This window comes from Papio anubis, chromosome 5, assembly GCF_008728515.1.
Source record: "Papio anubis isolate 15944 chromosome 5, Panubis1.0, whole genome shotgun sequence".
NCBI classification, from domain to species: domain Eukaryota; kingdom Metazoa; phylum Chordata; class Mammalia; order Primates; family Cercopithecidae; genus Papio; species Papio anubis.
In genome coordinates, this window is record NC_044980.1 from 36551369 (window position 1) to 36576096 (window position 24728).

The window sequence follows — 24728 nt, forward strand, 5'->3', positions numbered from 1 at the left end:
TAGGTTGTGTATTGATAGAAGGAGATGGAGAATAGTGAAGGCAGCATTATGGGAGAGTATGGGACATAGCTGAAAATTTTCCTATAGACCCATTTGTGGGGAGAGAAAAATAGCATGGTAAGTAGGCTGGAGCCATGTTACAGAGGGTCTTAAATATCACATAAAGAAAAGAAATACTAATAGCATGGTAAGTAGGTGGCAACTATGCTACAGAGGCCCTTATATAGCCTTTATTCTGTAGGCCAAGGGAGGAGCTACATTTTAGGCAGGTGAATCTAACAGTGCTATATTTAGCTATTTATTCAGTCACTCGACTACTGTATATTGAACATCTACTATGAGCTAACATTATGCTAGGTGCTGGGTATAAACGGTAAACATCATAGACAGAATCCTTTTCCTGAAAGACTTTACAACCCAGTGTAAAGGATAGTGGAAGTGAAGAGAGAGGCAAGAGAAGTGGCACAGCTTTCCCCTCAATTTAACTAGTCCCTGTCCTTTTACCCTTGGGAACTCATTCAGATTCTCTTTAGGGAAACTTTACTATTATATCTAAACTACTCTCATTTGCATAACTTAAAAAAATCAAAGTACATATACATGTAATTCTCTGTGACACACATAGCAAATGTGAATATGTACAAAATATGTATTTTGGTCCATCAATTCTAACCTGCTACTTGAGTTCAGAGATGACTCCCAATTAAAATTCTGTATATTCTTTTTTTAAAACAATGGTTCTCATCCCAAGAGTGTATCTGAATCCCCTGGGAAAGTTTTCAAATGGTGAATGCTCCACTTAGGAATTCTTATATCCACTCTTGCATCTTTGGGATGGTATATCCAAGTCTCTGAGGTGGAGTTAGGGGAGAAGAGGGGAAAAAGGGAGACTGTAGCTTGAAAATTCTTCACAGGTGATAAAATAGGTGAGCCCATAATTACTCAACTGAGTAATTACCCAGTCGATAATTACTCCCTTAGAAGTATAAAAGTAAGTCCTTTCCCTTCCATCACACACACACACACACACACACACACACACACACGCTTTTGGATAACTTAATTGGTCAATACCACATGTATACTGTATTCCATCATTTTCCTTCCTGGATGTATACAGTATGGCAGGTGGAAGTCTATTCAGCAGAGTCCTCAGGGTGTTACAAGGTGCTTCTGCTAGCTGCATAACCTCTGGATTAGATGGAATTAATACAGGTTAATGTTTTCTTATTATTTGAAGATTGTGGGGATGTGTAACCTTTTTTTAAAGACTAAAAGCAGACCGGGTGCAGTGGCCCACACCTGTAATCCCAGCACTTTGGGAGGCCGAGGCAGGTGGATCACTTGAGGCCAGGAGTTTGAGACAAGCCTGGACAACACGATGAAACCGTGTCTCTACTAAAAATGCAAAAATTAGCTGGATGTAGTGGCGCATGTCTGTAGTCCCAGCTACTCGGGAGGCTGAGGCAGGAGAATCACTTGAACCTGGAGGCTGAGGTTACAGTGAGCTGAGGTCATGCCACTGCACTCCAGCCTGAGTGACAGAGCAAGACTCCATCTCAAAAAAAAAAAAAAAAAGACTAAAAGCAATAAAGTAACATTCCAAAGGTGAACCTTACAAAGTTCTCCCAGTACAAGCAGGTCCTGCGTCCAGCCAGTTATGGATTAGTGCACCTGCCAAAAGTTGGGTTTCAGAGGAAGCTTCACTGTAAAAATGGGGATTTTTACTGAACTCTTTATTTTCCTCACTTGCACCTGATTCTCATTCCTTATTGGACCCAAGGGATTGAGGCAGGTCTCAGCTGTGGGCACTGGGGAGCAAGAACAGCAAAAACATTATTTATATGAGTTTGGCTTTTGTTCTGTTCAGGAATTAGCCTTATAGAAATATTAAAAAGGGATTTTTTAGAATTTATTTTTTAAATAAATATGGAATGTTTCACAAATTTACACGTCATGCTTGTGCAGGAGCTATGCTAATCTTCTCTGTATCGTTCCAGTCTTAGTATATGTGCTGCCAAAACGAGCACAAAAAGTGATTCCTTAAAAATATTCATTACTCTTTAAATGGCTTGGTAAAGCTGTACTCCCCAGCAAAGTGAAGAATGATAGCTATAGGTAGAATTACACTGGAGGGAAGGGAATCACATAGCTCACCCTTATTAATGTTAATAGATAGCTTTACTCACCAGTGGGAAAAGGAATCTGTTGTGAATTGAACTATTTTCAGTCCTGATAGCTGTTAAATTAAAATCTTCTCAAGAAGTAATGTATGCTCAAATACACCACAGGGGAACTACCATCTGCTCTAATATCATACTTTAGAGTAGATTCTCTAGGGTTCCTTCTAGCTTGCATCTATCTGGAAAGTAATTTCTGGAAGCCCAATTCATTATCAAATAGCTTTCAACTGTTCCTGCAACTGCTGTTTTCAAGCTCTCTGAACAGTTAAAAAAGTAAAACATGCTTGTGTGAATCTAGCTTCTTTCTGCCTTTCTTTCTTCCCTCTTTCTCCCCTTCCCCTTCCCTTTCTTCCTTATAGTTGTACATTAAGTGTAGCAGACACTAAACTGGGAGCGAGTTCTTTTTGCACAATTCACTTTTCTGTCTTTTTTTCCCCTCATTCCTCTGTCAGGTGACGATTCATTAAAATTATGGGACATCCGACAATTTAACAAGCCACTTTTTTCAGCCTCGGGTCTTCCCACCATGTTCCCAATGTAAGTAGCATATTTTAAATATTTGATCGGCATAGAAGAATGGAAAAGAAGTACTTTTACCTTAATGTTAATTTATATCATATGTCTTTTAGATCTTCTGGAAAAGAGACTTGAGTGATCAAAATCTGTTTTTTGAAATATATATATATATATATAATATATATATATAAAAAACACATTCTTCAGACTTCACTTTTTTGAAGTTAAAATTATGTATTTGATTTATTCATGTGTTTGTGTGTATTGTATGCACGCATAAGTCTTGGGGTAGTAAAATATATTTTAAGAGATTCAGTTCTTTTAATATTGTATAAATGGCAAGGTAGGCCTTTTAAAATTTGTGGTTTTTAAAAATTTGAGCTCCAGTCAGCCGGGTGCCATGGCTCACACCTGTAATCCCAGCACTTTGGGAGGCCAAGGCGGGCGAATCATGAGGTCAGGAGATCGAGACCATCCTGGCTAACAATGGTGATACCCCGTCTCTACTAAAAATACAAAAAATTAGCCAGGCCTGGTGGCAGGCACCTGTAGTCCCAGCTACTCGGGAGGCTGAGGCAGGAGAATGGCATGAACCCAGGAGGCGGAGCTTGCAGTGAGCCAAGATTGCACCACTGCTCTCCAGCCTGGGGGACAGAGCGAGACTCCATCTCAAAAAAAAAAAGAAAAAAAAAAAAAAAAACACTGAGCTCTAACACCATCAAAGTAGTGTTTAATATTTACTGAGCATTTATAGTACAGCTCATTTTCTCATTTTTTAAATCATTCAAATCAGTAATTCAGCGTGCTTCACTTGTTCAGACTGTCTTGCTGAACACTGTTATCTCCAATCTACTAAACTGGCACCTGAAACTTTTAAAGATTTTCTTGAAGCAGCTGAGGTAAAACTTGACCTTTGAGTCCTATAGTTGGTACCTAGGCAAATTGTTCTATTTTGGTAGAAATGAAATAATGATCAACAGAGAAGAGCATGAAGATAATGGAAGTATCAAGTGAAGGAAACTGTATGATAATGTGGTACTAACTCTAACATGGTCCGCTGCCCATGGCATTTTATATTAAAACAAACAAACATGAGTTTATAACTGATGATAATTTTTTGAGCTATTATACCTGCTGCAAGTAATGCTAACTATGTAACTTGTTTGGGTCATGTCTTAGATTAGTTGCAAACAGATGGCCAGACTGCAAACAACAAGAGCCTTGGAATCATAGCCATCGATTAGGTTCCAGCAGTGCAACCTGTGGCTCATTTCATGGTGCTCAACTTGACATAACTCAAATTATTTGGGGGTGATGGTAGTAGTGTTAGTAAAAATAGTTTTTTTAAAAATGGCCAAAGTAATCATTTTACTTAGACATTAGTCATATATCTGTCTGTAGACACTCTTAATGTCTATATTGATTTTTTTACACTCCCTTTACGTTAAAAAAATTACAACGTAGAAGTTGAAAAGTACAGATTCTGGAGTCAGACTGCCTAAGTTTGAATCCCAGCTGCACTACTTACTTGTGTTGCCATGTGCAAGGTGTAATTAAATTATTTTCTTCAGTTTCCTCATCAGTAAAATATGGGTAATAACTATCACATAGGATTATTGTGATGATTAAACAAATTAATGCAAGTGCTTGACTCATAAGCCCTATATAGGAGTTAGCTCTTATTACAGCAATGTTTATATTTTATTTAATTCACTAATTATTGCTGGATTGTTGTGGAGGTCATAAGCTTATACTCATAAACTCTTTTTTTCTGTAGGACTGATTGCTGTTTCAGTCCAGATGATAAGCTCATAGTCACTGGTACATCTGTTCAAAGAGGATGTGGCAGCGGCAAACTTGTTTTCTTTGAGCGTAGGACTTTCCAAAGGGTGTATGAAATAGACATCACAGATGCGGTATGTATATTCTTTTCTCCTCAGCCTTGAGAATACATAAAGTTTTCCTCTTACCCATCTTTTGGTTTTGTTTGTTAAGTAGAACATAAGCCCTGGCCCTGAGAGCACGGTGATAACTGCTTTTCACTCTAGCATAGGAGTTATCAGTATGTTGTGGACTGCTGATCTACCCTATCCCTTTCCACAACCCAGTATTTCCTATGGGCCTGCACTTTAGTAGGAATTTCAGCTGGGCCTGAGATGTTTTCCCCACTCTACCAACCAAATTGAGGAGGGAAGAAGATGATCATCATGTAGGATACAGAAAGGAGCATCCCACAATGGGCATGTTTGTGAGGATCTAGGGATTGTCGACGGAAGTGAAAGGTTAAGAAGTGACGAAGTTTAACATTGTTCTTGAAACCATGAAAACTTTGACAGAACTCTGCTTGTGTGGGTTGTAGTCATTAAAGTCAGGCTGAGCTTGCACTGAACTTAATTGCTATTTAGTTATTTGGAAATTTAAAACATTTCAGATTTAACTTTTACACTTGAAAGAAAAAACATTACTTTTCTTCACAGATTTATATGAACACTAAAACACCAGCATTCACTTGTTCATTCATTCATTTGTTCATGTCCTGAGACTGAGACTGGAGCCACATGTTATACAATAAGAATGAAAATTCCCAGAGGAAAATTTGACTTCCTTTAAACTGTATATTATTATTTACGTGGTAAGGCAAATCATTGTAATTTTCTCAATATGAAACAGGCCAATTAATGTCTGTGTACATTTTCTTTGGCTCATTGTCAAATCTTTTAGTAATGTCCTGTATCTTAAACAGTGTTGTTATGTAGATTTTTCCAGTTGTTTCAGATCTTGGTAGACAGTTGAGACATATTATGCACTTAAGTGACTCAGACAATTGAACAACTGTTTTTAAATCACCAGCAAAAAAACTCCTGTCTCTAATGTTCTAGTATTATTATGAAGTCTTAATTTGCAGGTTCTGAATGTAAAGCCACTGTATAGTTAGAGTATTATAGGAAAAGTGAAATAACAATGAGATTAATTCTACATGAGTACTTATGTTTAATAGATTCTAATCTCATGACATAATTTGAAATGTGCCAGCATTCACGTTGCTTTTTCTGGGTGTATTAGGAGCCAACTAAAACACTAGAATCAAAGAAAACAATCGAATCTATCAACTTTCATCTCAGAAAGTAAAATTATTGTAATCGTTTGTTCCAGATATAAGCAGTGTTCTACTATGCCTCTAAATGACTGTACATTTCAGTATCACACTTGATGTATTTTTAAGTTGTAGCTTAAGTTGAACTGTAAATAAATTAAGGAATGTAGACAATCTGATTGCACTTTTAAGGACATGCTGGGCTTCTGTAGTTTATAGGAAGAACATGCTGTTTGCTGGAAAAATCAGTGTCTCATAGTGTGATACATTTTTGTTCTCTGTGTTACTTTGAGGGTAGATCTTTTTCTCCATAGTACTTACCACTGCCCTTCATATATTGTATGTTTGTTTGGTTTTGTCTGTCTTCTTCTACCAGGATGTAAGTCACACAGGGCAGAAACTTTTTGTTCACTGCAGTATCCTTGGTGCTTTGAACAGTGCCTGGCACATAGATAGCTCTTAATATTCATTGAATGAGTGAGAGATATACTTGGGAAGTGCAAGTAAGGCATATTGTAGATCATAGGTGTGTCTTTGGAGAGTGAGGCAGGAGAGAGAGATCTAGAGTCAGGTAAAACTGGTCTTGTATACAATAAGAAAATGACTATGTTGTGTCTTTTTTTTTTTTTAAAAAAAGCAAAGGAAGACACATTCAGATCTAAGTTTTGAAATGATTAATTCTTGTTGAAATATAAAGTTTAGTTTTATAAGATTTGATGAGTCTGTGTAGATGAAGCCAGAAATTTATAATTTGGGAGACTGGGTGAATGTTCATTGACATAAAAATACATAGAGATAAAATAAAGCAGATTTTGGAAGAAAGTGAATTCTGTTCTTGATATGTTGAGCTTGAAATACCTATAGGACTTCTGTGTAGAGATACTCAGTATGCAGATGGTTTAATAAGTTTGGTGCATAAGAGAAAGAAGAGACAGGTTTGGTAAAAACATTTATAGCGCATAGTTGAAATGTTGATTGCTGATGAGTTTGGTTAAGGTAAGGGAATAAAGGATAGAAAAATGAGCCGTAAGAAACATCATCATTTAAGAGACGAGCAAATGAAAAGAAGCTAAGAAAGGAGAAGTTTCATTAAATAAATAGAACATACAATATTGAATCATCTTAGAAAAGTCAGAAGACAAATTATGAGATCTATTTTAATAGATGGATGAAGAGAGAACTTCAAATAGGAACAAAACCACACCCCTTGAGGAGTCCTATTAAATTGTTGATTTAGTGAGGGTGAGGGCTTATTGTTATTGTTAACTTCAAATAGTATCATTTTTCTGTTTATATATTAGAATGCTATGTTAAATAAAGGGGCTTTTAACAGTGCCTTTGACCTGTTGTCCCAAGTTTTACGTCTTCTTGGAATGTAAAAAATAAATAAATATATTTCTTGGAATGAATAAAAGGTGAACATTTTGCTAGAAGAGCCAAAAGACACCTCTTTTATAATTTTGTGTTGGAAATACCACACTCCACAGTAGTAAGGAACTTAGCTGTGTGTTTTAATTTGCATAAAAGGCAGCATCTCAGATTCTTAATATCAGCAGTTAGTAGTGTACTTGTTTGACTAAGGCACAGACAACGATGGTATTATGTCTGTCCTAGATGTGTTCATTTACTGAACACATATAATTGGTTACGCTCTTCCCACGCTCTCTTCTAAAACAGAATAAACCCCTGCATGCTTATATTCTAGAACACCAGGCTCAGTATATGTATATGGAGCCAAACATTGTTTTCAGTCAGAAGATGTTAACGATCTTTGCAATTATTCCTATTAACTAAAAACTATCTTCACAAAAACATAGCTTTTTAAAAATGCAGCAAGGGCCTTTTCTATAATTATTTTTGAAACAAAGTTTTTTAAAAACCCAAAACTTGTTCTAATTCTGTTCTCTGCATTGTCATATTCTCTGAAAAATTTCCTTTCTGTATTCAGTGTAGAGATTCTCAAGTCTGTTTGCTGCGAGACGGTGTATGTTTCTTTAACATTTGCGGTTTCACCATACAATGTTTGCACACATTTTACAACTCTGCTAAAATTTTTAGACATTTCCCTTGTAGTCTAATTGCATTTCCTCAAATTATACACTGAAATAGTTTGTGTCCTCTCCCAAATCTCATCTTGAATGGTAGCTCCTCATGTGGTGTGGGAAAGACCTGGTGGGATGTAATTGAATCATGGGGGCATGTCTTTTCTGTGCTGTTCTTGTGATAGTGAGTAAGTCTCTTGAGATCTGATGGTTTTATAAAGGGGAGTTCCCCTGCACCTGCTCTCTTGCCTGCTGCCATGTAAGACGTGGCTTTGCCCCTCCTTCACCTTCCATCATGATTGTAAGGCCTCCCCAGCCATGTGGAACTGTGAGTCAATTAAACCTCTTTCTTCTATAAATTACTCAGTCTAGGGTATATCTTTATTAGCAGTGTGAGAATGGACTAATACACACACACACACACACACACACACTCTCACACTCTCTCTCTCCCCCCTCTCATTTATTATCTAATTCTTTGTGATTTGAATAGTATGCTTGGCCTCTTTTCTAAGATGAATTCCAGAATCTAACTTGAATCTTGAGTTTACAAATTCACTTCTGTTTTTTTTTTTTTCGTAAGACAGTATGTTATGCTTTTTATGTATTACGTAAAGGGCTTCCATTACTCTGTTTTATATAATAAAAGCATAGGAAAGAAAGAATGGATAAAATACAGCTTGGCGATGACATGTCAGTTTTTAAAATTAATTTTATTTAGATGAAATTATTAGATTTTAAGCTTTTCTTAAGAGCCAGTATTTAGGGAAATGCTCTGAAATAACAATATTATTAGCTCGGTAGTTTTTCATCAAATGATAATTTATTGTGAAATGACTAATAGAATTTTATTTTTAACTAGTATAAACCAAGGGACATGGTTTATGCAATTATACCAGTATATTACCATTTATATTTTTTAACTTAAGCATGGTTAATCAGGTTGTTTTAACCTGATATTGTTTCATGGTCTCTGTACCTCATTTGCTTTTCGCAATAATTTCAGAGATAGCAGGCATTCCCAAGAGTAAAGAGGGAAAAGGAGGAAGGGAAAAAAGCCAGAAATTTTATACCTGAGCCTAACTTCTTTTCTAATTTGTTTGTTTGCTTAGGTACTTTGGTGAGAGTCCTCTATTTTTGTAAATAATGGCTGAACAAAATGAGGATAAGAAACAATTAAAAAACTAAACCTTTATTTTTGAAAACACTGCTATAACATCTAGCATAACCTAGCATATGGCCTCTGAAGTGACAGAAAAGGAAATATGCTTTGATATTTTCAACTAATATACCTTGGACATTTTAAAGTTGATTGAAAAGGCCTGGCATGGTGACTTATGCCTGTAATCCCAGCATTTTGGGAGGCCAAGGCCGGTGGATCAGCTTAGGTCAGGAGTTCAAGACCAGCCTGGCCAACATGATGAAACCTTGTCTGTACTAAAACTACAAAAATCAGCCGGGTGTGGTGGTGGGAGCCTGGATCCCAGCTACTCAGTAGGCTGAGGAAGGAGAATAGCTTGAACCTGGGAGGTGGAGGTTGTAGTGAGCCGAGATGGTGCCACTGCACTCCACCCTGGGCAACAGGGTGAGACTCCATCTCAAAAAATAAATAAATAAATAAATATATTAATTAATTAAAGTTGATTGAAAATCCTATTATTAACATAAGAAATATGATAGTAAAGGTCTTTTAAGAAAGAAAAAAACCTCATTTTTGATTTCTGGATAGTATGTGTTTTTCTTTAAGACATTTTTTTAGATAGTAAAGAACAAGGATAATCTTACGTTTTTACTTCCTTCTATCATGGCTTGTTTTTCAGAATATCCCTTTCCTGCGAGAAATGAAATGTGTAATATGCATGCCTCATCCATGTTCTCTAAAAACAAAAACTCAAAATATGAAGTATTTGGTGTCTTCTGTCAGTTTGAAATATTATGATCATCATTGTTTTCAAGAGGCTAACTCTATAGTTTGAGAAAGCATATATTCTGGAAATGAAAGTGTTAACACTTTCAAGTTGATTGAAAAGGCCTAGCGTGCTGTAAATGTTATACATCACATTTTGTATGTGATGTATAATTACACGTTATACATGTAACATAATTATGCATAACATAAATTTAAAGAGTGTGTTAACACTTTTCATTTCACAAATAAAGTTTTTGTGTTATTATTAAGAGAGAATATTGATGTTTTAAATTCAGAGAGATTGAAGAGGAAGACTAAATGGATAAAAAGAGCCATGAAATAATAGACCCTTTATGAACCTAGCTACTTATCTTAATTTATAATGTGTAAGGGACATACTGGCCATTTAGACTACAGTCAGTCTCCATTATTTGTACTTAGGGAGGGAAGCAGAAAGATAATTCAAATTAATGGATATTCCAGAAGTCCTCAGAATTGGCTTTGGAATGTATCTTTGTTCTTACATTTGAATGTGGATATAGCTGATCTGGGAATTCACTTCAAACAAATTAATGATACTATACCTGTGAAAGTTTGACTCTGAAGGAGTTGAGGAACTCATCTGTTCTTTCATTTCTGACTGGGAATAGAATAATCATCTATTTTACTGATATAAAGTCCCAACTCAGGCAGAATTGCACCTCCTTATAAGTTTCTAGAAATAAAGGAGTCAAGCATTGTCTCTGCCCAGAGTCATACAAGGAGTAGCATTATACAGGGAGAACTTGAGCTATCAGCACTGCAAATGCTAACTGAAAATAAACTTGAAAGACTACATTTGGCATTTATCTGCCTTCTAAAATATAGTGAAACCTCTTTAATGTGAAACACAAGGAAATGGAAAAAATGGGCTTTGAATTAACTAGCTTTCCATTGTCTGATTTTTATTATAGAGCAATCAGGCAGCTGGTTGACTAGGGAATAGCATTTGCTTTGAATTATGTGTATTATTTTGAATAACGTGATACCAGCTTAATGAAATATTACTATAATTCACTTTTTAAAGGAGGATTAAACAATGCATATCCTAGAGGGAGCCTGAGTAACATATTCGTATTTAATAAAATATGTATATTTGGCCAGAGCCAAGTGATAGGACAGTATGCCTAATTAATATAGGTGTGTGGAGCACTTGCTCACTGAGAACAGAAAGGTGGAGTCTCAGAACACTGATTGTTTCTTGGTCCTCCAATATGTATGAATATTTGATAGGAATACTGAGAGTAAGTAGAAAATGATGGAGTTTTAGTGTAAATTTGCCAGTACATGTTTCTTTCTCTGGCCCTATCTTTTTTCCAGGATCAAAAGCTAACTTCTAGCATGGCTTATTAGGACAGTGTTTGACTGTCAAGAAGTGCAGTGGTCACTTAGTACTACTATCTCTAGGAGTATTTTCTTTAATCACTGGAGAAAAGAGATGCCAGTGGAATATGGTGAAAAACAACATTGCCTTTTTGCTGCCTTCGTAATTTGGACTACAAGACCACCTTGAAAGACTTAAACCCTTTTTGGGGAGTTTCCTAAAGCAAGCAGCATACACATTTAAATGGAAACTTGAATTCAGCTGGACTTACCTACTAAGCCAGCATCAATAAGACTTGATTAAATTACTTAAATTGGTTCTTTGATACTCTTCTCAGCCATCTCTAAATTCACCTAGTGGTATCTATATTATGAAGGTTCCAGAACAGTTGTTCTTCATATTTGAAGAATACAGTTGAACGTTTATCTGTAGGCACACGAGAGTAAAGAGAAAAGATACCTCAGATTTCATGGTGGTTTAACTGTTAATATCTATGACATAAAATCTAACATGTTTTCAGGTAGGGAAGATGATGGGAACTAGTTTAGTGCTGATTCCTTTTTATTATTTTAAAAAATTATGATACTGTAAAATTAACCTTTTTAAGAAAGCACACAGTTCTGTAATTTTTAACACATGTATAGATTCATGTAATCACTATCAACACAATCAGTATACAGAACACCCCCTAAAAACTCCTTTTTGCTATCCCTCTATAGTTTACACACTCACCCCTTCTTCCACCCCCAACTCCTAAGCCCTGGCATTCACTGATCTGTTCTCCAACATTGTTGTGTTATGGTTTCGAGAATGTCATATAAATCAGCAGTCCCCAACTTTTTTGGCACCAGGGACTGGTTTTGTGGAAGACAATATTTCCACAGACAGGACCAGGATTAGGGTGAGGCAAGTGAGATGCCTTCCTCAATCACAAAGTTTAGAGGGGCGCTAAAACACTTAGTAATCAAGATAAATAACATTTTAATGCAACAATATAAAAAAACGCAAGAAATCTATGGTGAATAAAATACCAAATTTTTAAATAAAAATGGGATCAGTAACAGTGCTGTGCCAAGCTATATTACAGCCTAAGGCAAAAGGAAAACTCAGTTGGACTGATCCTGTCTTTATTTAAAATGTTGATGTTTTGTTGGTCACAGATTTTTTGTTTTTATTTTTTAATTATTATTATTGGTGGAGACTAGAGTTGGGGAAATGGTAACTCACTTCTGCTTGAGTGATACATTGAATTTTGGACTTCTTCCCAAATCCACCTACTACTGTTTACTTTTCAGAGTCCTCAGATAGGTACCCTATGCCTTCTGCCCTGGTTTTTAAACAACATTCAGAGGGAGAGACTGAATGGAGTATGTTTCTACTGTCTACAATGGTGATGGAAAAAACAAAATGAAGCAGTACAGATTATAGCAGATGTGCCTAGGAGGAAGCTTCTAAGTTAGCTACACGTTTGGAGGGACATTCATATGGTAGGAAGTAAAATAATGTCATTGATCCTAGAATGAGTCACCTCTCTTACTTGGGAGGTATGTTCCCTTGACATAGCTATGCCACAAGGAAGAGCTACTGGCTTTTGCTTAATTAGCTGCCATTGGTATTAAGCATACTTGGCTCAGTTTCTCAGTATTATTTTCCAGAGCTCATTCCTCTTGCCTACCTGCACACTAGGACATAACTCTCCTGTATAAAAATTAGACTTAACAGATTTTACAACTTCCCTAAAGAGTTCATTTCTGTGTATGAAATCCCTCACCGTCAGATCATTTTTTTTCTTTACTTTTAGCCTCACATTCTCATGTTTAGAGCCTACATCCTTTGCTCTGGTCCTCATGGAGTTGGAGAACAGCTGGTTAACATCCTCTGTTTCCTTGAAGATTATAAAGTTACTGTTCAGTCTTGTCTTTGTCTGAGGGAACCAAACTTAGTCTTTTGTTCTTTTTTGTTTGTTAACATTTCTTTGTGGATCTTGTTTTCTCCACACTTCTGTTGTCTTTGATACTCTCTTCTCAGCCATTTCTAAATTCTCCAGTGACCAAATTGAAGTAAGGGTCTCCTCAGGGCTGATGGTGTCATGTGGGTGGTGAGGGCATCATCATATTACTAATGTTTATTCACATAATGCATGGCACATAGTAGATGCTCAGTGAAGATGTATTTATTAATTTTGCTTTACCTTTTATTACATTTTATTCTGTTACATTCTTGTTGGGACTAACTGTAATGTCCTATTCCTTACCACCTTCTCAAGTTTTTATTTTTTGGTTAATAGTTTTTAAAAATCAATTTGGAATTTCAGTGCATGTATTTTCTTTTTTTTCTTTTTTTTTGAGACAGAGTCTCACTCTGTTGCCCAGGCTGGAGTGCAGTGGCGTGATCTCGGCTCACTGCAACTTCTGTTCCCTGGGTTCAAGCGATTCTCCTGCCTCAGCCTCCCGAGTAGCTGGGAATTACAGGCACCTGCCACCGTGCCTGGCTAATTTTTGTAGTTTTAGTAGAGATGGAGTTTCACCATTTTGGCCAGGCTGGTCTTGAACTCCTCCTGACCTTGTGATCCACCTGCCTCAGCCTCCCAAAGTGTTGGGATTATAGGCGAGAGCCACCATGCCTGGCCACATTTTCTTTTAGAATTGATGAAAGAAGTATACATTTATTTTAATTGTCTACTTCTTTAAAACTTTAGATGATCCTTTTTTCAGATTTACTACAAATAACCAGGTTTTGGGTTCATTAGAGGAAACACAGATTTACTGCAGATGCTTAAAATATTGGTAATTTAAACTCCACTGAATATAATTTGTTTTGGTTCTTACACTATTAATGAATATGATATGTTTCCTGGATGTATTTTGTAACCTGTACTCTGTGCTTTGAAGCAAAAGTTATTTCTTTGAATTTGACACTTTATCAGAAGTCTAATCACTACTCTTCATTAGAATACGGGACAAATACTGATGTGATATAGTGCTTATCACTTTGTTTTTCTCATCTTTATTATCTCTTTTTTTTTTTTAATTTATTTTATTTTATTTTGTTTTTTGAAACATAGTCTTGCTCTGTTGCCTGGGCTGGAGTGCAGTGGTGTGATCTCAGCTCACTGCAACCTCCACCTCCTGGGTTCAAGTGATTCTTGTGCCTCAGCCTCTCAAGTAGCTGGGATTACAAGCATGCATCACCACGCCCAGCTAATTTTTTTTTCCTTAGTAGAGACAGGGTTTTACCATGTTGGCCAGGCTGGTCTCGAACTCCCGATCTCAGTTGATCTACCCAACTCAGCCTCCCAAGGTGCTGAGTGAGCTGTCATGCCTGGCCTCAATTAACTTTATAAATTTTTTGTAACTAGCACATTCTTGATTCAGGTGCAGTTTTTTAGATTCTCTATTCAGTGTTCTCTTCTTTGAAATAATGTTTACTGTAGGAATCCAGATTCAAACCCTGCAGTGAAGCGTCCTTTCCTATGACCACCTATTTAACAATGATCTCATTTGGGAAGTTACAATGTGAGATGAAGGGCCCATCACGTGCTGTCTTAGACTTTGTGAGCAAAAGAATGAGGACCAAAAGGAGGGCTTATCCAGTTTAATAGTTTATCCATTTCCTAGTATCATTTAACCCCATAACAAGCTATATTTTTAAAATCCACTCCTTAGTAGTGCCAGCATTTGCAAATGAAGGTTTTTCTGCTTCTGTTTGTAGTCCTTCAAAACAATAGAAATAGTCAGAGTATCCCTTTTGCTTAAACAGGAACTTTTTTTTTCCCCCTTCTCTACACAAGAGTTTGATATTTTATTTAATAAGTATTTACATTTATTTAGTAGGTATTTAAACTTGTGTAGACATGATTGCCATGAATGGCAAAGCTAGATAAGGAATCAGCCACTAGGTAATACTTACTGATTTTATTATTATATTATTATATTTACTTATTAGGTAATACTTATTATTCACTAGGGAGAAACATACTTCCTCTATAAAATGTAAAAAAAGAGAACTTGATTTGTAAATGTTTAAAAATGTTCAGAATGATATTTTTCATAATGTGTAAACAAATAATACAGTAATGACTAGAGCTCCACTGTCTAACCCTAGCACCATATCACATCCCACTGAGGGACCAAGTAAAGGACTTTATGTCTTGTAGGATTTTCTGACAGTTTTTCTCCCTCAGCCTGAATCTGATGAATGATCTTTGGTAACAAGTTTTCCAGCTGTCGTATCAGAATTCTGGCCAAACTTTCACAAGTATGTATAGTGTGGGGAAGAACAAGGTCTATAATTAAAATGTATCCCAGGATAGTATTTTTCCTTTTTGGAAATGATAGATAATGGTCTTGTAGGAGGATGGGTTGTGACACCCCTAAAGGACTAAATAAAAGTATAATATTTAAAACATCTTTACCTGTACTATAGTAAGATAAATAATATTTTACATACCCTGTGTAGTTTGTCTATACAGGAAGATTCAGCTTTTCCTGTGTTTTCTTGGTTTTACATACTTAATGATTTCCAAGATCTGATTACATATGTTTTTTTATCTAGCAGTTAGAGATTTAATAAGTTTCATGCATTACTGTTTTATATATATAAACACAGGATTGGTGGTCATTATCTTTATGCCTATTTCTGTTGATAAATGAAGAAATGTAAAGGAGCCCGGGTCTGTGTAGACCAAACATAGAAAAACCAGGTGGAGTTTGGTTTACAGTGTGGGTCTTAAGTGATCAGAAATAGCCATGAGGTGCTTCTCATGCCTTTTTACAACCTGGTCTCCATAATAAATGATAATATCTCGTATAAACAGATAAGGCTCCTCTTCTGTAGAAATGACTAGCCTGAGGCCCCAGCGCCTGAGGCTTCTCTTAGGCATGAGCTCCATATCTTGACACACCTACCATATCTTGGTATCCCATTCTGTGCCCACTAGTGGGAAGCTCTGCTGCATCTAAGTGGATCCCCTGGGGTGGGACCTCTGGGGTCATTTGCCTCGTAGGATGACCACCCACCTGGGTCACTCACCCTGTGGACTCCTGTTCTCAGTCTCCTGTTTGTTTCCTGATCACAGGCTGTCATTAGTAAGAATAATTACCAGACTTTCTTCAGTCATTACTTGTGCCTTCTTTGCCTTCACAAATTCTTCTCAAGTAACAGGGTTGGAGCAGACCTTTACTGTTTTGAATTAGATGAACAACATTGTATTTAATTTTCTTTCTCAAGAGACCTTCCATTTTCTCTGAGAACTTTTTCTCGTGATGAGATTCTTTAGGCAGGTTTATTATCAGATACAGATGGGATTCATTTAGTGCCAAGGATGACTACTAGGTTCTAGATTTTTGCTGTTTTAGTGGTTATCTTTATTTTATCGCACAGACTGTAAATGAGTTACTTTAGTAAAAGCATTTTTCACGAGTTTGATGGGAATTAATTTGATAATTAGATGCCAGTTTTAAAAACACATAATCTATGCATCTGTATCAAATATGTATGACAGGTACAAAGCAACACTTTACCTTACTTGGTTTTTCTGCAGCAGCCCCCACATTTATGAAAATACTATGGCATTTTTTCTTTTCACCATTGCACTCCTGTCTGGCCTATTAGAGAATTTTTCAGGGTAGGGAAGGGAGAAGATTGAGAAGATTTCTGGGGAAAAAAAAAAAAAAAAAAAGACAGTTGCCCCAAGTCTGGCCCATGGTAAAACTTCCTTGGAACTGGGGGAATGTAAAGGAGGGGTAAAGGAGAGGCATATGCTCACTTAGCAAGATGTGTAGAGAAAATGTCTGCCTTTAAACTTTTCCATTGAGGGGATGTCTGTAGAGATCAGGTGGTGCTGATGACTCTTAGTTATTGGAGACTGGGGCTTACTCACCATATTTGCTTCCTGAACTTTAGAGGGATGAAGCCAAGTCTTGTGGCCCATGCATGCGGCAAAGCCATCCCAAGTCTGAGAAAAGCAAGGCTTTGGGAGAGAATGGAGGGAACAAAGACAGGAAAAATAGCCTGGAAAAGTTGAAACAATTCCCATTTTACTCTTACACTTCCCTGGCCCAATATTTTAATATAGAAATAGTTTTTCTTTCTCTGTGAAGAAAATCTTGGGCTTGTGGAAATCTGAAGAAAGTTCTTTCTCCAGTATTTTTTTTATCTTATCTGTTTTCTTTTTATTTGTTTTGGGTTCACATCTTGATCTGCTTTCTTAGTGTCTGGAATCTGCACACACACACACACACACACACACAGCCATTCAAATGTGTTGGATAGTCCCGAGGATGTCTGTAACTCTAAGACTGCCTCTATACAAGTCTGCAAAATTGTGTGACAGTCTCCTTCACGGTCAGGTGTCAGGCTTTTCATTTGAAAATTGTGAAAAATGCTTGTTCAGGGAATCACGGCCTTACCTTATCCATTCTTGTACTATATGACAAAAACCAAATGTGAAAAAACCAGATGGAGTTTGGTTTACATTATGGGTCAGCAGCTGTGGAGGATCCGGAAATGGGGTTTCAACATAATCATGTTTAAGGTATAAAATTATGAAGACTGTTGGCTTTCTTTTAGCATGTAGAATAAGGGCGGTGTTTAGATATGTGCATTGCAGATCCCTAAGATGTTATGCAGGCATGATTTCTTTTATAGTAACATTTGTGAACTGGGAACTAGTGGGCTTTTTTTTTTGTAAATGATTTTAGTAATTCCTGCTTTTTAATACAAACTTGCTAAGGTTTCTGCTGGGTTAGGTGAGTTTGGATATGATTAAATGTCTGCTACCTCCTTTCCTCCCCATCTTTCCAGATAGAACTTTGCATGGTTTAAGTAGTAAGGGAGTAAACAGTGAAGTTGGAGAAATCTGCTTACTGACCAAGCTCCTCTATGTGCAAGTTATTATGTGACCTTGGGAAAGTTACCACTCTCTACAACCTCAGTTTCTTCATCTGTGAGATGGGATGAGATTATTAATTTTGTAGTAGTTGTGAGGACTCAATTATATAAAATAATACAAAGTTCCAGTACCTAATAGTTCCCTTTCTACCATGTCCTAAAATGTAAATCATTTCTCTCTTTGGTTTCCTTTTCCTCCTCCCCTTATTTGCTTCCCTGGTTTCTCTAAAAGTAAACAAAAAAACCACAGAAATAAATTATTTGGAAATTTTTGTGGCCTTTTCACTTTTGCTAAGGGGTAATTTCAAAATTCCTATTTTGGAATTTTGACACTGCTAGCTTGACATCGTGCTGTCTTTCTCCCCAGCCTACCCCTCTCTTTTTTCTTTGCTCTCTGCAGGGAAGAAAAAAGTCTCTCCATTGAGCACATTAAGGTCTTGTAACTCCTTCTAGTCATGCGTATGGTCTCCTATTCCAATTCTTGTCTCTTATTTTTGGGCAAATTTATGGTTACCCTCCACTACCAAATTAAAGTGTTAAAATGAAAATGGGCTTTGGTTTAAAAGAATAAGCTTAATTTTGTGCTGAAATGTATAGTTCAACTTCGACAGCTAGAGGAAGCTGTTAGTGAACCCACATGTTTTGGGAATTGAAGTAGATTAGTGTAAGAATAAAACACTTTGTCAATTTAATTAAGCAAATCAGTTTATTAAAATATGCAGACTAATTTCAGAACCTAGTTCTTTGCACTGCAGTGGCCTTTTGCCATTTGAATCTCATGATACAATGTGAGGACTTTCTCTTTGATTCCGTAGATCTCATGTCTTGATGTTCCTGACTGGTTCTCTGGTCCTTTGATTCAAATGTGCTCTCTATGCTTTATTTGCTATATTTCTCAGTAAATCCATAGGTCTGAGTATGTCACACTCCCAGTAAAGAAGCACTTCTTCAAGAACAGGATGAAGAAAGTTTGGGGTGGTTGGTTGATAGAGGGATTGTACTCTTTCTAAGTATTTATAGCTCATCTGTCTTCTGATGATGTTCCTTAGGCTTCTAGCAGGCACGTGTCGCATTGTTGTTAAGCAAAGCCCGGTATGTATGTTTGACAAGTTAGCAGCGTGGCAGCTCAGCTTGCTTCCCAGCCCTGCCGCAGTCTCAGGGATTGTTTGGTTTGGCAGGTAGCCAGCTCTCTGCTATAAGATGCATTTCCTTGACAGGATAAAGTGTGGAGCCGCATTAGCTGCAAAGTTTACAAAGGTTAGCTAAACACACACAATAAATATTAATAAACAAAAAAGGCCCACCCACCTTTGACTTTAAATTTTGTTTCTTCATTTCGTGTTTTAGAATCCTTGTAGTAGTTGATTAATAACTGGTATTAGGGTAATTGAGCCTTAAGTATCCTCTGCCTAAGTTAGATTGCTCACAGGCCTCTCATTGGCTGCTTTGATTTCTCATTGCCACAGTGCATGGGGCTCTGGAACGACTGTTTAGTTTAAGGGGTCTTATTTGCCTCTCCCTGTTTTGGTGTGAAAGGAGGGTAAATATGCTTCTCCCTAAGAATGTATATGAACCAGCTATATGTGTGTGTAAAGGCTCTGGAGGGTACAGGATGTGAACAGGAATAGAGGTGAGGTGTCCTTGGACTCCCTGGAAAGCAATCAGACCTTGGTCTGTTGGCTTGTACAGTTGCTTCTCTCTAACATTTAGACCCTCAGTGAAGAGGGAGAGAGTAACAGTAACCTGCTGCCCCTGGAAACTGCCTGTTTGGCTGGATGTCTTGGAATTTATCAGGCCTACATTGTGGATCTTTTCCAATTCTGTACCCTGCTCACTTGAAAACATATTTGAGAGCTAGTAATCTTAGACTGCTTAGCTGGACCTCTAGAGAACCAAGAAAGAGAAATAACTCTAATACTATGCCCTTAATATTGTCCTGGGCCATTTATGGGTGGCTGAGATTTCTGAAAGCCTTTGACAGCCCCTTTCATTGCTCTGTGATTCATGTACATTCTCTCTCTCTAGGACCACATTAGGAGGAATCTAACCCTGCTACATTTGCAGGATACCTGAGTATAATAATGATATGAGGAAATCAAATTATTCCTCATGGAGTAATGATTTTAATTAGGAAACTGTCTCCAGCTTTACCTAGCAGAGCAATCCATTTAGGCATGGGTGAACTGTAGCTTTTAATTCATCCTTCGGTGAACATTTGTTGAGCACCAGACACTAATCTAGGCACTTGGGATATGTTGCCAAACAAAACTAACTGAGATCTTTGCGCATGAAACGTGTTCTAGTGGGGAGGGCAATCAGCATCATTAATAAATAAGTTGTATATTATATTAAAAGATGATACATACTATAAAAAAAAGAAAAGCAGAGTAAGGGGAGTTCTGGGGCACCGTTTTAAATTCAGTGGTCTGAATAGCAACGACATTTAAGCAAAGACTAAAAGAGATGAGTCTTGACTCAGATGGATTTCTTCTAGATAGGGTTTCATAAACATGACTTCATGAAGTTATGTTTGTGACTCTCCTCATGTTTCCATATACCTGGCTTGACCATCTGGGAATTTCCAGTGGTCTATCTCAAATTAGTCTCAGTGGTGGAGCACCTAGAAGCTGCACTTTGTAGACCATGAGCTGTTGAGAAACTTAATTCCATCTTCCCAACCAGGAGCAATTTTATTAGGAGAAAATGTGACTTTTTAATGTATGTATTATAAAGTAGGTTTTACAAGCATAGGTACAAAGCAACAACAACCCCCCTCCCCAAAACACCCAAACTATCAAATTAAATATATCTTATTTTTTCAAGTTTTTCTGTTAATATTTACTCACTATTATATTTGTTTTATCATCTTTTAGCACTTGCTAACCTGAGTAGCAGGTACCATAGATTTGAGAAAAATTGTGGAAAGAAAGCCTAAACTGTGAAAACCTGCCCTTTTAACTTAATTTCCCCCCCAACTAATGGGGAAAACACAGCCATTCTGATTTGATTTTCTCTGTACAATATCCCAGTCCTCTTCAGTGGTACATAGATTAAGAACCACTCTTCTAGAGCAAGTCTGTTAAATCAGATATGAATTAAATAAATGTCTTGTAGACTCTTTTCAGCTTTCTCCTTAATTCCTCTGGAATATCAGGTAAGGGTTTGTAGCCATTTACCTATTTTTTTGCATATTTTTTTTACCATTCACATGGGAGTCTGAATTTTTACCTTCCCTCCCTCCCTCCCTTCGCACTCTGTCACCCAGGCTGGAATGCAGTGGCACAATCATAGCTCACTGAAGCCTCAAACTCCTAGGCTCAAGCGATCTTCGTGCCTCGGCCTCCTGAGTAGCTGGGACTACAGGCACATGCCACCATGCCCAGCTGGGAGTTAATATTCTCTCAAAAAGGATCTCAGAGATTTCAAGATATTCTATCTTAACAAAAGAGTGGAATGATTGGAGACAAGGAACCAAAGAAATTCAGCCCAAAGTAGATTTAGGAGACAGTAGTCATGATTTTCATTTTATCACTAGAACTATAAAATGCTAATATCTAATCGTACCCTTTTCCCCTTTAGTCCCTATATATAGTTTGGCAAGTGATAGATTATTAATAATCATTGATTTAATGCTTCCACTCATATCTTGTTCTATCAGAGTGAGTTCTATAGAACCTAGTACATGGGGTTTCTGTTTACCAACATTAGCTTCATCTTTTTTCTGTTTAATTCTATCCACGCTATCCCTCCCACCTCTGCCCCCTTACCACAGACAAAAATTAAAAACAGGGTATAGTTCTCACTGAGAACTTGTGGTTCTTTTCAGTCCCAGAGCACCACTTATTTTCCTCACCAGTAATGAATTCATAGGATCATAACTTCCAGTGAACCTTCTCTTAAACTGCTTTTCATTCAGGTTAATGTCAAGTCTTCATATTTTGTATCTGTTTTACTTCTGCTGTTATCCTGCTGTTTTATCTCATAGATAGGGAGACATTATTAAATGCCTACAAATGTATATTGTTTTTGAAAAAGCTTTTTGAGATTTGGATCTTTGTGAACTAAAAACAATAACCACCTGGTCTCAATCTGCCGTCCAGAGGGACATACTGTATGTGTGTAAGAGCATGAAATCCACTTCAGTGGTAAGTGTAACTGAGTTATATGGATTTAGCATTTCATAATGCCAGCCTCACGTGGTAATGGACCTGGGAAACCTAATTTTGCGGTTTCAAAGCTGTCCAGAAAGGGAGATAATGTCAGGAAGAGAACATCTTTTTTATTTTTATGGAGTATCACCCAGATAATAAGTGATGGAATGGAACTTAACTTCAGGAACACAACTTTATGGTTTAAAAGAAAATGTATAAAAGTTAGAGGTAAACCATCAGGATGATATTTGATATAGTAGACTAGTCATCAAAGTACCAGCAGGATTGTTTCCATTTTTATCTGGCCTGTTTAGTCAGCCACTGCACCTTTCCTTTGCAGAGTGTTGTTCGCTGCCTGTGGCATCCAAAGCTGAACCAGATCATGGTTGGAACTGGAAATGGATTGGCTAAAGTCTATTACGACCCCAACAAGAGTCAGAGGTATTTCATAAGTATTGCCTGTTTTAGATGGATGACAACAACTGGGGGGGAGGGATTTCCCTCCCACCCCCGCTTTTATTCATTTCCCACTTTGATGGAGATCCACCCATTTAGAAAATGCAGCTGGCACAAAGTAAAGCCTCAAACTCCTGATATTGTGCTTTAAAAAGGATTTGAATATCGCCCTTGATCCACACTGAATTCAAAGCGAAAGTTTCCTGGGGATTTGCAGTTGTTTAGCTGAAATGTTGAGTGCAAGGGGGAAAAATGTTCTGCCTACTTTGCATACCACCCTGGACAGAGGCATTAGCAGCGATACATGTAAGAGATTAACAAAGCAGGGAACTAACCACTTACAGGAAATGGAATCGGCTTGTCCATTTCGCTTCTTTCTTTTTTGGCTTCTAGCGGTTACTGGTTTGGGTGTTTGGCAAGATTATTCTCTGCCCGCAGAAAAGCACAGCACAGATACGTTTCCCTTCCACCCCCATGCCCACCCAAGTTTCAAACTTAAGTATACCACTGTATTTCAAAAGTCTGAAAATGTAACTAGAGGTTCAGTCAGTTCCTCAGTTATTTCCATTTTGCTTAGGCACAAAGATGGATATGTGTCATCACCCAAAAAAAATGGTTTTGTTTCTCTCTCTTAAAGTACAGTGACTGATTAGCTCTTTCTTTAGAGTAAGGCTTGGTTAACTAGCATTAAAATTCACATGTGAAAATCACTGGGGTCCCATATAAACTTGTTTTAAGGTCCCACCTCCTTTGAGGAAAGGAAAGCCACCCTCTATTGATGAATATTCATTGGCCATAATTTTGCTCTGAATAGAAGCAGACAGCCCCGTCTTCCTTCAGAGCTTCCTGGACTAGAGTTGGAATCCTGGCCTTATACAATAAAGTATATTTATGGTATTTGAAAACAAATAGGACTTTATTTGTTTTTTAAAAAAGAAATTAAAAATGCTAATGTACTTCGGATTCGAGTCTGCTTCACTTGAGAAAATGATGAGCCTCATTTGATAGCACCCATTTAGAAGGCACTTTCTGTGGAAGCTTTGCTTTAAGAAATTTACTTATTTGTATTTACTTCTCTTGAAAAGGATAACGCTCTACTACTAAGGAGAAGTGCAATGTTCTAAGCACATTTTTGGTTAATCCCACGCATTCTTGGGCCGTAGCCCCTTGGCAACACTGCCAAGCCAACTCAGTTCCAGACACTTGTACGCTTGTATTTGAAAAGTGGACATATGCCATTTGGGGTGTAGACCACCCAGGTTGCTTTCATCCGAGACATAAACTAAAATTTTAACCTTATGACCTTTAGAGTTAAAAGGTTGGGTAATTTTATTAAGATCTTAAAATTTCACATTATTCCTGTAGGCTTTGTAAACTTGTGTCCTGTTGCCCTGTTACCTCTCCAACCCTCTTGCTTGGTAATAACCACTGACTGACAGACTTGCTTTTCCATAAGTTTAAGCTTTTATCACTGAGAACCCATCTGTTGCCATCCCTCAGAAGGTCAAGGACTTGTGTAGATGAAGTACATGCACAGAGTATGTTCCTGAAAGTATCTCATGTTTTCAACATGAAATTTTGTTTCTAAGACCAAGTAAAGAAAATAATTTGCTTTTACACCCCTCAGGGGAGCAAAATTATGTGTGGTTAAAACCCAGCGGAAGGCAAAACAAGCTGAGACTCTAACTCAGGACTACATCATCACCCGTAAGTCGTTAACATGCCTCTCAATCATGCATCTCTCTTCTGCTCTCATGTGGTTTTGATTGCATAGCTTTAGAGACAGAGAAAGCCCTCAGAATTCAGGCATATATTACAAAATTGCCCATTCATCTGGATAGGACTACGAGTCATGTAACAGCTAACCTCTTTGGCTTTTGTGACTCATCACAGAGACAGGGTTATTTCTGCAGCTTTCAACCCAAAAGGAAAAAGCCTATGTGAGCCCAATACATTATAGCAGTTTTTTCAAGAGTAACAGTCTGTTCTAAGTGTAAACAAGAAAGAGTGCTGGTCTTGGAATCAGGAGGCCTGGGTTTGTCCAGTTCCACCACTGACTGGCAATGTGATGTTGAACAACTTAACTTTTAATCAGGAAAGTACGGCAATTAGAGGAAGGGTCT

General features: G+C 37.3%; 1 protein-coding gene and 1 non-coding gene across 6 annotated transcripts in view; one reads left to right on the forward strand and one right to left on the reverse strand.

The window, feature by feature from the left end:
- Window positions 1–24728, forward strand: part of WDR70 (WD repeat domain 70) — a 381158-nt gene that overhangs the window by 321465 nt on the left and 34965 nt on the right. For all 5 annotated transcript variants that reach the window (XM_003899590.5, XM_017959497.3, XM_021939307.2 and 2 more), the window contains 4 exons: window positions 2636–2720; window positions 4477–4615; window positions 22490–22590; window positions 24233–24312. In XM_003899590.5, coding sequence (XP_003899639.2) covers window positions 2636–2720; window positions 4477–4615; window positions 22490–22590; window positions 24233–24312 — 405 coding nt within the window. The remainder of the gene's footprint in view (window positions 1–2635; window positions 2721–4476; window positions 4616–22489; window positions 22591–24232; window positions 24313–24728) is intronic.
- Window positions 1924–2030, reverse strand: LOC116275050. Its single transcript, XR_004184024.1, has one exon. It is a non-coding gene; the product is annotated as a U6 spliceosomal RNA (small nuclear RNA).